We start from the raw sequence: 12,830 nt of genomic DNA, 5'->3' as shown, positions 1-12,830 counted from the left end.
AAGAAATGATTTCCTGTGGCGTTCTGCAAGAAAAGAGCAGGTTGGAAAACTCTCAGTACTGCATCCCATCAGAAAAACCTGGACTTGTGAATCTAACGCTGAATGTCACAATAATTTCTCCTAAAAAAAAAAAAAAAAAAAAAAAAAAAAATCTAAATTCCACCGACTCGACTTCCGCCCTGACAGGTTAAAGTAGCGGAGACTTAAAACACTAATTCCCCTGAGAGCCAGGAAGGGACAGTGTAGTCCATCAACAGGTGAAACGCATGCAGAAATGGGATGCATTATGACGTCTGACCCAATAAAAGCAGTTCTGATTGCGATACGGTACACAGGACCACTGCTGTTGGGGGTGGAACCAGCAGCTCTAGTTTTTGATGCCATTCGCTGGAATGGCGGACAGACGCCTACCTCACCGTGTTTCTCAAAAGACTGACGGTTGCCCGTGACGAGCGTACCGCCCACTTCTGTTCATCTCACCCATTTTCTCGTACAAAGGTGAGGCCCTCAAACGTGGCTGGGAACATCAGCGCCTGCTCCTCGGCGCCGTCGGGGATCAGCTTGGTTCCCTGGGACTTGACACCGACTCTGCAAAACAAAAAAAAAAACGGCCATGACATCACTTTCTCTGCGGAGCACAAGCCCCGGCACCGGTGGGGATTGCAGGCCGGGCCTCCTCACCTCAAGGTAAAAGCAAGGCGGCGTGGACTCGTTAATGAGCAGGTCCTCCATGCTTGAAGGAGGGAACCTGGAGGGAAATGAAGGAACGAGTTGAGCGAGAAGCAAAGCGGTTTCATGCATGCGATCCAAACGTGCGCTTGTTGTGACTACCCCGCTTAGGTTACGTTCTGCATGACCGTCAGTTCCTCGTGTTTTATAAAGAAACTAGTTCAGTTCATTCCAGTTTGAAAAAAAAGAAAAAATGTGGTTTCTGCTCAGGTCTGTTAAGGCTCCACTAGCGTTTTACAGGACTTTGACTGGGCCACTGAAGCACCTGTGTTTTCTTTTTTTAATCGTAATTTTTGATATATAAGCCACTCTGTTTTGGTATCCTTAGTCACAGCTTATCCCTCACCAAACTCAGGTGGTCACTCTTAAGCCACAGCAGAGGTACAATGAGTTTTGTCCTCTAACTTTTCAACTTAGGTCTCTTCTTTTTTTATTGAAAACAAAGTGGAATATGTTCTGCGGCTTTGCACACTTACACCTAGAGGACCAAAGCTCATTTTCTGGTTCATAAATTATTTAAAAAAAAAAAAAAAGAAAAGAAAAGTAGTTTGCAAACGTATTTACCCAAACCACGGCAAAGGAACCCCTTTCTCCACGTCCAGGTGGTGTACTTCTAATATAAGATATAGGAATAAATGTGGCCCTTGGCCAACCCGGATTTCTTGAAGCCCCACCCACCTCTCTGGAACATCAAGCAGACACCCAAACATCAGTTTTCACATACTTGTCTTCTGGACGATTTGTTTGCCAAAATGCCAAAAATAAAATATAGTTAAATGAGATGCCTCACAACTCCTTTGTGAGTTGTGAAGGAAGTTATACAAATCACACACTTGCTGATGCAAGTGGTGCCCCCACTGAGCATGGCACCCTGGGCAGTGAGCCATGTAAACATTTTATATATATATATATATATATATATATAGCCCAGCCAATCGCTGGATATCAGACTTTGCTGACAGCTGGAGCGTCCCCTCGATTTCAGCAGATTTATTCACTCCATCCAAGCCACCTAGCCTGGACACCTCAAAGCTGTGGTGAGCCTTGACTGGATGTCAGGGTTGAAGGTTCACCATGATCTCCCAACGCCTTCCTTGTAGGACAAAGCGGAAGTAGGCAGGCCTTCCCTCACCGTTATGCAACAATGATGATCCGTTATACAAGACGCCAGGCATGCATTTCTAGAAAGATGTTGGCGAACTTAAAGCTGCGGGTGCCTCTGCAGAAACTCATCAACTAGTAGTATGCGCTTGTTCAGACGGGAATGTTACTTTAAGACCAAAACTAAAGAGCGGAGTACTTCGCTTTTACTTTATGCAGCCATAGCGGAACATTAGTCTTACTGTTCTGTACTTTTTTTTTTTTTTAAACTCCTACCCACCTGTCCTCTGGGGTTAATATCCAACACTTGCTGGGACTTGTGCTCCATTTTGTCGAAGGAGAGCAGTTTGCTGTTGTAGCCCTGCAGGTTCTTCTCCTCCAGGGCGATCATGACCCTCCAGCAGGGAGGAGAGCCGGAGCCCCACAGCAGAGTCATGTCCTGGGCCATGGTTTCAGATTCAAGCGCTTCAAACTTACACCACCAACAAGTTAACAGGTCAGGCTCTGAGTCTGCACACACGGAGAGGAGGAAATCTTCGTCTGTCTCCCGTTTATACGCCTCAGGAGGAGAAAGAAATAGTCTCTGTTGCCACCAAGTGGCCCGGAGAGGTAACTACATTCACGTTGAGCGCGTAATGCTGCGTTCACGGTTCACGGTTGGAAGTCGGAGCTTTAAATGACGTAACACAACAGATCACAACGTTCTTGATGAAATTCGGAAAACCTAGGGTTTTGCTGTTTTTTTGCTTCTATTTCTGGCAGTACAAGCCAACAACAATGCCTGTTTAAATGTGTTCAAGCTCAACAGCAGCCTTTTCAGAGATATGGATATATATTTGCTTTTTGTGCCATTGTGTTTTAGGAGTTTCAAACTAATATAAGTGCATAGCTAAATATTTCAGCCTGGCAACTTTCACTGCAGCAGCCTTGTTGGGCACATACACACAAAATTAATTCATATGAAAAAAAATAAATCTGTTTAAAGTTAAGCTGTTCATTTTTGAAAGGGTGATGAAGCTTGAAAGAAGAGATGTTATTGGCCATTATAGGTCCCTTGAAAGGAGATCAGTTCAGTAAAAGACTAAAAGAAAAATAAATTCAGACCCAACACCAGGAAGGTGTAGAAGGATGCATAAAATAACCAAACACTTGCTTTGAATCTTTACTTTCATTCCAGTTTTACCAAATTGGAACGATTCACACTTTACACGATCTAATTTTTTACTCGCCTAAAAAAAGATATTAAAGAAAATTCCTATTCTGCTAATACACAAAAAGAATGCACATGGTCATTACAGTTTACAGCTTTTTAAAAAAACGGTTTCTTGTGTTTGTTGTATGGTTGAATTGCATACAAGTTGCGGCATTGAACTGTAATGTGGCTTCATACACTGCTATCTGGTGGTCAACGTGTGGAAGACCACAAACAACTTCAAATGTCAACGGTGAGCATTTTAGCTGATATTTTTTATTAATACTGGTGTTGGAACTGATCTAACTGTAATGATTGAAGCTGGTGAACCTGATATTCAGTGGACACAGAGTTAAGATTTATTGTGAAGGATGGATCGCTGCAGTTGAGGCAGAACCAGACTTAAACAAATGAGTAATGGCTGATGATGCAGGCAGGCAGGCAGGGACGAGCAGGAGAACAGAAGATGCAGGCAGGGCACACACCAGAACAGCCGATGTGGACCCAGGAGCCACCAGAACGGGCAGAGCAAGCGGCTGGAACTCACGGGGAAACAGGCAGAACTGCAGATGCTGACACAGGCAACTTTTTTCAGTGAAGCAAACAGAAGAGTCCAGCTGACTGAGCACTCAAGAACTGATAGAGTCTTCTTCTTCTTTAGATTTCAACGACAGCTTGCATCTATTATTGTTGCACTACTGCCATTTATTGGATCCTACTATCTATTCCTCAAATTCTCATAATGATCCCAGTATTTTTTTAAACAAAAATTTTCAATACTATTTAACTGATTAACCACATTCTCAAACTTGAATTCCCTATCAAAACCTAATTCTGTTTTTAATAATCTTCTTTGATTTACATATTTTATACAACTAATAAAAACATGTTCCATTGTATCTACAGTATCACACCAACTATAAAAACTAGTAAGATGTTTCCCCATCTTAATAAGAGTTCCATTTAAAAATCTGTGACCGGTTCTTATCCTATTTATAATTATCTCCTCCCTCCTGTTTATTCCTCTAATCCTTACTACATAAACTGTATTTTGTATCCTATACAAAAGCATTCCATTTATTTCATTATCCCACCTAGTTTTCCATATCTTCTTGCTTTCTCTCAGAACTATACTGTTGCCTTCAGTTTTAGATAACTTTACTGGCATATCAATATCTTCTTTTTTATTAGCCTCCTTAGCCAACCTATCTGCTCTTTCATTACCCAAAACACCTACATGAGCAGGAGTTCAAAATAATATAACATTTTTATTTTGCTCACATATTCTATGATGAACAGCCATAACCTCATATAATATATTTTGATGCTTATTTGTACATCCCTTTTCAATACTCAACAATGCAGATAATGAATCACTACAAATTATTATATTTTATTTACATTAGTATCCTCCACCCATTCTAAAGCTAATAATATAGCACATTATTTTACTCAGATAATAAGATGTTCTTTTTGAAATATTAATATTTAATTCAAGAATCACTACTGCTATACTAGTTGCTTCATTTTTTAGATTTTTTGAACCATCAGTATAAATTTGCAAATAATCATATTTAATCTGTATTTGATTATAAAATTCTTGGCAGATATCTGTTATGTTTCTTTCCTTAATATTTAATAATGATCTGTCTATATTAATATATTTTCATGTCCACGTAGGTCACAAAGGCCACAATACTGTTGGACTAAATTCTTTGTCATATACTTTAAATGTTTTTGCTCTGTCATCCCCAGCCCACCCAAAACTATTAATTTGTTCCTTTCCTATTTCCCAACAATCTTCTAATACTTTCTTAACTGGATGATCTTCATTATGTCCTTTTAAATTTCTTCTTCTTCTTCTCTTTTTTTTATGGCGGTTGGCAAACAGCTTATAGGTGCATTATCGCCAACTTCCAGATTGGAGTATGGATCAGACATTAATCTATTAAATTATCCCCATAATGCCCGTTGTTCTTAGAAAACTAAAAACACTGCTAAAAACTACATCCCCAGACGATCTCTGAAACAATTCCCTTATATCTAATTTATTTTTATTCCTACCTAACTCTCTATGTAACATCTCTCTTTCCTGAGCAAATTTATTACATTCTAAAGAAATATGTTGTACTGTTTCTAATTTTCTACAATAATTACAACATCCTGTACTATGCTTATTAATTATTTTAAGAGTGCTATTTAATCCTGTATGTCCAAATCTTATTCTAGATATAATATCCTCTTCCTTTTTAATTCCTTTCAAATTTAACTGGTAGAGTCAAAGCACATCACACTAGATGAGATGAGACTGGACGAGAAGAGATGTTCTGGCAGGGATGAGTCAGCTGAAGCAGGTATGTGTAAGCAGGTGAACAGGTGACCAGAGCTGACAGTAATTACTGCCAGCAGGTGGAGTTGATGTGGGCTAATTGACTGGTGGCTGAGCCGATTGGATAGTGGCTGAGAGGTGACAGGCTGATAAGAAAAGTCCAGAAAAGTCCAAAGCAAAAAAAAAACAAAAAACTAAATCATGACACTAATGTACTTTAAATATTCTCACAGAAAGAAACATCTGCACTATACTATCTAGTCATATATACAATGCTGTTAATGGCTACTTTTTAGAAATTAATCCCTACATATACATGTGATTTGCCTTGTTTCATACAGTCAGGACAAGGCATTTATTTACAGTGCCATGAAAAATCATTTGCCGTGTTACAAATTTGTCCCATTTTTGCTTTGGTGTCACGCTTAAATGATTCAGATCATTAAACATATTTTAATAACAGGCAATAATAACATATGTGGCAAAAAAAGCAGTTTTGAAACCAGTTTATTTATTAAGGGCTGTCCAAGCCATCCTAGCCTTACATGAAAAAAAAAAAATCATCATACCCCGTAGTTACTACTAAATTAACTATGATTAACCGCATTTTTTAGGGAGTTCAACTTCACAAGACACACCCACGCCTGATTACGGTCTGACCTGTAGAATCAAGAAATCACTTAAAGTGAACCTTCCTGAGTACATGATGGACGCTAACAGGTATCTAAAACTAAAACATAGGATGCCCCTATTTCAAGAACAGATGAGAAATAAAAACATGCAAACAAATGCAAACATCTATCAGTCTGGGAAAGATTACAAAGCCATTTCTAACATTTTGGGACTCCGCTGAAGAACTGATCCATTGTCCACACGTATAATATGATAATGCAATTAAAAAGCTCTTTGCATGCACCGCAAATAAGACATAGCTGTCATATTTCACTAAGTTTGCAATCCCAAAGAAAAAGCAAGTTTGGATCACATGAAAGCAGTGTTTTTGTCTCTCAAAGGTCCTTCAGGATTTCAGATCTTTGTGCGATTTGGTACCACTGTGGGGGCCAAGTAGTTTTAATGCTGGGTCTATCCTTCAGAAGGCTATAGTATTTGGCCAGTTTGGGGTAACGTCCTACGGAAAGCCTGAAATAAAAAAACAAAACACATAAAGTCATTGTGTTGATAAGAAAGATCAGTCTTCCTCCAAGCATCAAACTGAATTACATACCCATAACGGAAGGCATAAGCAATGTTTGGAAAGGCAACCACGTCGGCTAAGGAGAAGGCACCTGCAAGGTAGGAGCCCGCAGCCACCTTGATGCACAGAACAACAAAAGAAACAGTCATCAGCGTAATATGTGACTTTCCCTACATGTCTCTCTGTGTACCGTTCCTGGACATACATTCTCCAAGTAGCCCTCCCAACGCTGAAGTTCAGCTACCAGATTGTCCTTGTTTCTCTTCACAGCAGACTCGTGACGCTCTCCTTCAGGGGCATACAAGTCGTAGAACACGACCAAGTCTGAGACAGATAAACCCGTGTTAATATGACTGTTTCTGTCTCGAGCCTTGCTCAAACTGACATGGTGATGGCTGGTTTACGTGCATGAGTACAATTTACTTAGTTTCTCTGTGAGGGTGAGACCCTCCATCATGCGTTGGTACATCAGAGCTTGCTGTGGAGGACTGTCAGGAATCAACTTGTTGCCCTGGGACTTAAACTGATTCTTTTCCCGCAGGAGACAAAAACAACAAAATCACAAAAACCTTCCTTTCAAACGATACATACATGATATTCACAGTGCTCCATACTTTACCTCCAGGTATAAGCACGCTCCAACGGACTCATTGATTATGTCGTCCCCATGTTTGAAAGCAGGAAGCTGGTAGGAAGATGTTTTAATGTCACAGTATTAACATCTATAGTCAATTATGAGCCACTGCTACTTGAGTAAATGTAAAGCATGCTCATCAAACGTGTAATTATTAAGTACTTGCTTCTTTAAGACCAAATATTTCTTAAATAACCCCTTTGCTCAGCCTTGTGCTAAAAGGGGCTCAAATGTAATCTGGTACAAGCATCACTGAGACTGTTTTACAGTGCTCAAAGCACATTCTGTTATCAACTATATAAAAGGGAAACATGATGTAGCTTTAGTGTATAGAGCTGATAAGCCCCAAACAGCCAAAAAAAAAAAAAAAGGTTGTTAGAGAATATCTGATCTTTGTGTCAAACAGATATATCTCCAAGGGAACTGCAGTGACTGAGGAATATTTCACCATAAACTTTGAACAAATGCAGATCACCTGCAAGTTATGCTTTGTTTTAATTGTCTATGATGTCAGAAGCCCAACTGAACCATGATCCGGTTACAAACCAGGAAACCAAGAAAATGTGCTACATGTACTGCACGAACAGGTTAATTGCTATCAACAAGCAAATAGCAATGTGTAGTTCCACGTTCTATGAATTCAAACATGTTCAGAAGTAGAGGTTGCACATCTGTTTTGCTTTTTTAAGTTTTAAACACAAATGGAAATAAGCTTTTTATTATGCTAATCATCTGTATGAGAAGCATGACAACCGTGTTGGATTTTCAGGTCAGAAATAGAGTAAAACTTTTTTTTTCTGTCAGGGACTGTCTGGTTAATTTCACATTAGCACTCGAAACAGGAAAGTATGCTTTAACACATTTAATCTAATAAGCCAGATAAATGGTACAGACACATCAGCGTTGACGGGCTCCTGATCGATCACAACGCAGGAAAAAGGAATGGAGAAGAGCCCCATCTGATCCTCCCATAGGCCTCATAAAGACGTCTGGGTACACTGCAATGCAAGGGCTGTACACTTCCTCACGTGGCATCAGTGGAATAATGTGTCACCACCAATCTGATAGATTGTGTCATGGCATTGTGTCCAAGCCTGTCTAAAATACGCATGCAGCTCCCAGGATAAGTGCCCCTTCCACTCATGCATCCTGTCTCTAACATAGTTTTACTTGATACATGCAGTGCAAAATAAATAGGAGAGACAAAGCAATACAAAGGGAAACTGTACAACACATGTTGCAGTGTTTTTTTCTAATGTTTCAACAGTAGACCTATATGTGTAAATGTAGTATAGACTTATAGTTAACCAAAGAGACAGTAAACTTGAAAACATACTCTTTGTAAAAGCATCTGATTTCTGTTTCAAATGATTTCATACATGATGGGGACAGTGTCATCTAATCGTAATGACTGCAGGGTCTGTATCGTGCGGAGCCATTATTTGTAGAGGATTTTGCCCAATTGTTTCCTGCTAAGCATTTTCAGCCACATGTGAACCTTTAACAATGGGAAGTCTCAGCCTCTGAAGTGATGTCTTGACAATTACGAGAAAAACAAGAAAACCTTACAGCTTCCTGTAGGACCACCATGTTGATTCAACACATGCTAGGCCTTGGCCTGTTTTTTTTTATTGGTTGTATTGTTTCACATGGGTTAGGGTTTCACATGTTTCTGTGGGAGGCTGACACCTCTACTGATTCTTTGAGGGGAAAATAATGTGAATGACTGGCTGTGAAGAACTTATCTGACCTGTGATGTTTCCAGGCAAAATCTGTTATGTGATTAAAAAAAATGCAAATGTCTTGTAATGTCTCAGTATATATAAAAAAAAAAAAAAAAAAGCTATCTTCCAATAGGACTAAATCAACGGAACACCAAATTGTTCATAGCTGGAAGTGCTATCTTCCAATTTAAGCCTGTTTGTGGTTGCCATGACCTGGACAACTGGGAATTTGCATTGGTATCCTGTTTTGCCTTTTCTTGCTTCCAGATCTTAACTTGTTTTCTAATTCAGTAAAATTAACCCGTTAACTTATTTGTCACCTGGGATGGAAGTTTGACATTCCCTAAAAACAATCGGTTCTCTCCATCAACAATATTTCAGTCACATTTTTTCTCCTTTCAACATTAGAGGTATGGTACATAACTACTTCAATACAGTGTGTAGCCTGTGTTTACATCCTGGTTCCTCTACCAGTCATATGAAAGTTCCCAGGGTTCCCAAAGAGAAGTGGACCAGAAATAGAGCAGAATACAACTTCATAGACCTATCCTGTGTAATTAAAAATTCAGTGAGGTTTCACAGCAGCAGCGGACCACTGAGGAGGCGGCTGTTGTCCGTGGCAGATGGTGTATATGTGTTGTATAAACACTAGATGTCATTGTTACTTATTATTTCTTTAAAATATCCTCAATTGCATTTCCCCATTTCTCTTTAGAAAGGCTTTTGACGCGATCTCAGGTTTAGGATAGTTGTAGCCCATGGATGGCATGGGTTTGGTGGCTCTTGATGCATCAGCAATCAAGAACACGTGAATCTACCCCCAGCCATAAGAGCTTTGCATCACAATCGTCCCAAGGAATTTTTCTTCCTATCTATTTCCCTTGGCTCAACATTTCTATTAATATACTTTTTAAACAATGACCAGCTTATCTACTTTGTGAAAAGTGTCATAATTGTCTGCTGGAAATGATCATCTTAGACCATTACATAACATAAAAAACAATACTTTTCTATTGTATTGACCTTTTCAGTGTATTGGGAACTCGGGTTTTTATTAGCACAAAGCCACAATCACCAAATCAAATAAAAATAATTGATATATCACTGATTATTTTCTTTAATTACTGAAACATACCAACTTTTCAATGATATTCTAAATAATTAGCAAGCACCTGTATATTATTGCCAGGACGGTCTAAAGAGCATTCAGGTGGAAATTAACAGCTTTCTTTGTCTCTACCTTAACAATCACAACAAGCTGTAATCAGTTTTATTTTAGGGGGAGCTTTGAGTTCAAAGTCAGCGCTTGTATTACGCTTCGTCATTGCTCCTGTAATCAGCTTCTGGAGGAGACATTACAAGTGCAGCTTTTGACCCATGCCAACCCCACAACACCCCCCCACTAAGCAGGAATTTACCGATTCTCTATCAATACCCTACCTTGCACCGATTGAACAAGTAAAAGAACATGAAAGGATTTATTTATTTGTTTTGCCAAAGTTTTGATGTGCACCTACCTGTCCTCTGGGGTTGATTTGTAAAACCTCCTGAGATTTATGGTCCTCTTTCTCAAAAGAAAGCAGTTTGTGTTTGTAGCCCTGCAGCTTCTTCTCCTCCAGGGTGATCATGACCCTCCAGCAGGGAGGAGAGCCGGCGCCCCACAGCAGAGTCATTGATTTCGCCATCGATAGACGCAAACCTCACTGCTTTGTGAAACGTGGCCAGGAGTGGGAGAGCTGCTCACAGGCTCCCACTTTATCGAAAGGTTGGCGTTCGGAGACACGCCCATTAGTTAATGTCCAACTCAGAGGTGAGAGAAGAGAGCAAGAAGGAGGCAAACATTCATTTTGCTTTTATTGCTGAATGTGTTTAACACGGCATTTCAAGTGAAAGCATCTGCCAGCGCTCCTTTTCGCCTTCGTCTCGCAGAGAGGAAAGCACGCTGCGGACAGCTCCATGTCCTTTATTCAAGTTCTGACCGAGTAAAAATGTAACCACAGAGATCAAAAACAAGAGTCCAAACACTTCTTCACTCCAACATGAAAAAAAAAAAAAGATTTCTGGGGATAGACACATTTGTCATGGGTTTTCTTTACAATTACGATCCACAGAAACTCCACATTTCTCACAGACTATAATACAAGTTTCTACAAAAATACTGACTAAACGTGCACACCGTCGAACCTCGCGATGCTGTACCTGCCGAGGGCATTTACACATTGAATGCAGAGTACTCTGCGCGTCCATCACAAATGTCATCATCGTTCGTGTTTTTACACATTACAACAACAACAAAAAAAAATCTTCCTCTGAGATTAAACACTCCTCCATTCCAGTCACTCTTATCAGCATAAGAGACAATAAATGTCGGTTAAGGTGCAAGATGTCAGAGCTTTGCTAAATAAATACTGTAAATGTGACACATTTGAGCCACCGGAGCTTGGATGGTGATTGTGAAGGTACAGCATTGTCCCTTTTTTAAAAAGAAAGGCACTCATCAGACTGAAAACCTTTCACATTCCTGTTTATATATATATATATATATATATATATATATATATATATATATATATATATACACACACACACACACACAATACTTTCTTCTTGTTTTAGGGAGATCACATGGAATCTGGTTTAAAAACAAATTAAAATTCCAATCCAACGCTTTACAGCAAAAATTCACAGCTTTGACGAATCAGAAATGATCCCTTTGGATTTCTTTAAAAAGAACTTTTGGATAAATCCAACATATTTAATTCATTATAGTACCCGGGACTCTAACTAGTCTTCAAGAGAACACGTCTTTCCTCGCACCTGCTTCTGTACTTGATACAAAAAAAAAAAAAAGAAAGGAAAAAAAAAGAGAACAAACACGCAATCAAGTTGGCAGCGTCTTCACTCAAAAACCTTATTAGCAGCTGGTGAAAAACCTGAAGAGGCTTGTTGCTGGTGGGCTAAAAACTCTAAAGGCTGACAGAGACGCCTCACGCTGACATAAGCGGCCGCGTTTTTCCACAAACGTGGGGACAGGTGAGGAGGGGGGCAGGTGGGGGTCAGGGTGAAGGGAGGTGACCCTGTTTATGCGTCTGGAGAATCGGTCAACCCCAGCGCCAGAGCTTCTTCTGGTGTCAGGCCGTTTTTAAGAGTCCGCCTCACTGCAACAAAAAAAAAACAGTTATTTATCACAGGGCCCTACATGAAGAATCCTGTAAGATGACTTTCGTGTATGGATGCACTGATAAATCATTCAGTGACAAAAATCTGATAATTTTCAAGTATTTCCTGTTTCCTGAATGTTCATTTTCATTTGCAGTCAGGCACAGCTATCAACATTTTACAAAAATAAATGCTTGAAATATATCAACCCTAGCAGGGGCCTTCTCTTTACTAATACGATCAGTTCTACTTTAGGTTTAATGTACATAGCGAGGACCGTGCCTTGACTTCAATAGACTTCCATTTATTTTCATGCCTTTCTATTGCCTAACCCTAACCTTTACCAGTTTATAACCCTAAACCCACCCTGAACCTAATTGACACCTCAGTCCTAATCCTAACCCCTAACCCCTAATCTATCCTTAGTAAATGGATATGTACCACAGGTTTTGAAAGTAGCTGTTATTAAACCTTTACTTAAGAAACATTCTCTTGATCAGGATGAGTTAGTAAACTACAGACCTATATCTAATCTTCTTTTCTTATCTAAAATTCTTGAGAAAGTAGTTGCTAATCAACTTTGTGAACATTTACAAAGTAATGACCTACTTGAGGAGTTTCAGTCAGGCTTCAGAGCTCATCATAGCACTGAAACAGCTCTGGTGAAGGTCACTAATGATATTCTTATGGCCTCAGATAATGGACTTGTGTCTATACTTGTCCTGTTAGATCTCAGTGCTGCGTTTGATACAGTTGATCACAATATT

The 12,830-nt window shown here is 39.5% G+C and overlaps 2 protein-coding genes and 1 pseudogene across 6 annotated transcripts in view; all 3 read right to left on the bottom strand.

The window, feature by feature from the left end:
* Positions 1 to 620, bottom strand: part of LOC118565423 — a 10,445-nt pseudogene extending 9,825 nt beyond the window's left edge.
* Positions 621 to 5,842: 5,222 nt separating this feature from the next.
* Positions 5,843 to 11,437, bottom strand: LOC105916756 (glutathione S-transferase A). Its single transcript, XM_012851370.3, has 6 exons — positions 10,422 to 11,437; positions 7,166 to 7,231; positions 6,970 to 7,075; positions 6,752 to 6,870; positions 6,577 to 6,662; positions 5,843 to 6,491 (listed from the first exon to the last, which is right to left on the bottom strand). The coding sequence occupies exons 1-6, from the start codon at positions 10,587 to 10,589 to the stop codon at positions 6,359 to 6,361; spliced, it is 678 nt and encodes a 225-aa protein (XP_012706824.2). The 5' UTR covers positions 10,590 to 11,437; the 3' UTR covers positions 5,843 to 6,358.
* A 77-nt stretch (positions 11,438 to 11,514) lies between these two features.
* fhod3a (formin homology 2 domain containing 3a) overlaps positions 11,515 to 12,830 on the bottom strand; it is a 42,163-nt gene continuing 40,847 nt past the window's right edge. For all 5 annotated transcript variants that reach the window (XM_036144939.1, XM_036144940.1, XM_036144942.1 and 2 more), the window contains one exon: positions 11,515 to 12,062. In XM_036144939.1, the coding sequence (XP_036000832.1) occupies positions 11,986 to 12,062 (77 nt within the window). In that variant the 3' untranslated portion in view covers positions 11,515 to 11,985. The remainder of the gene's footprint in view (positions 12,063 to 12,830) is intronic.

This window comes from Fundulus heteroclitus, chromosome 13 (assembly GCF_011125445.2).
Source record: "Fundulus heteroclitus isolate FHET01 chromosome 13, MU-UCD_Fhet_4.1, whole genome shotgun sequence".
NCBI classification, from domain to species: Eukaryota; Metazoa; Chordata; class Actinopteri; order Cyprinodontiformes; family Fundulidae; genus Fundulus; species Fundulus heteroclitus.
Note: the sequence above shows the minus strand (reverse complement) of the source record. Positions and strands in the feature narration are given on the sequence as shown.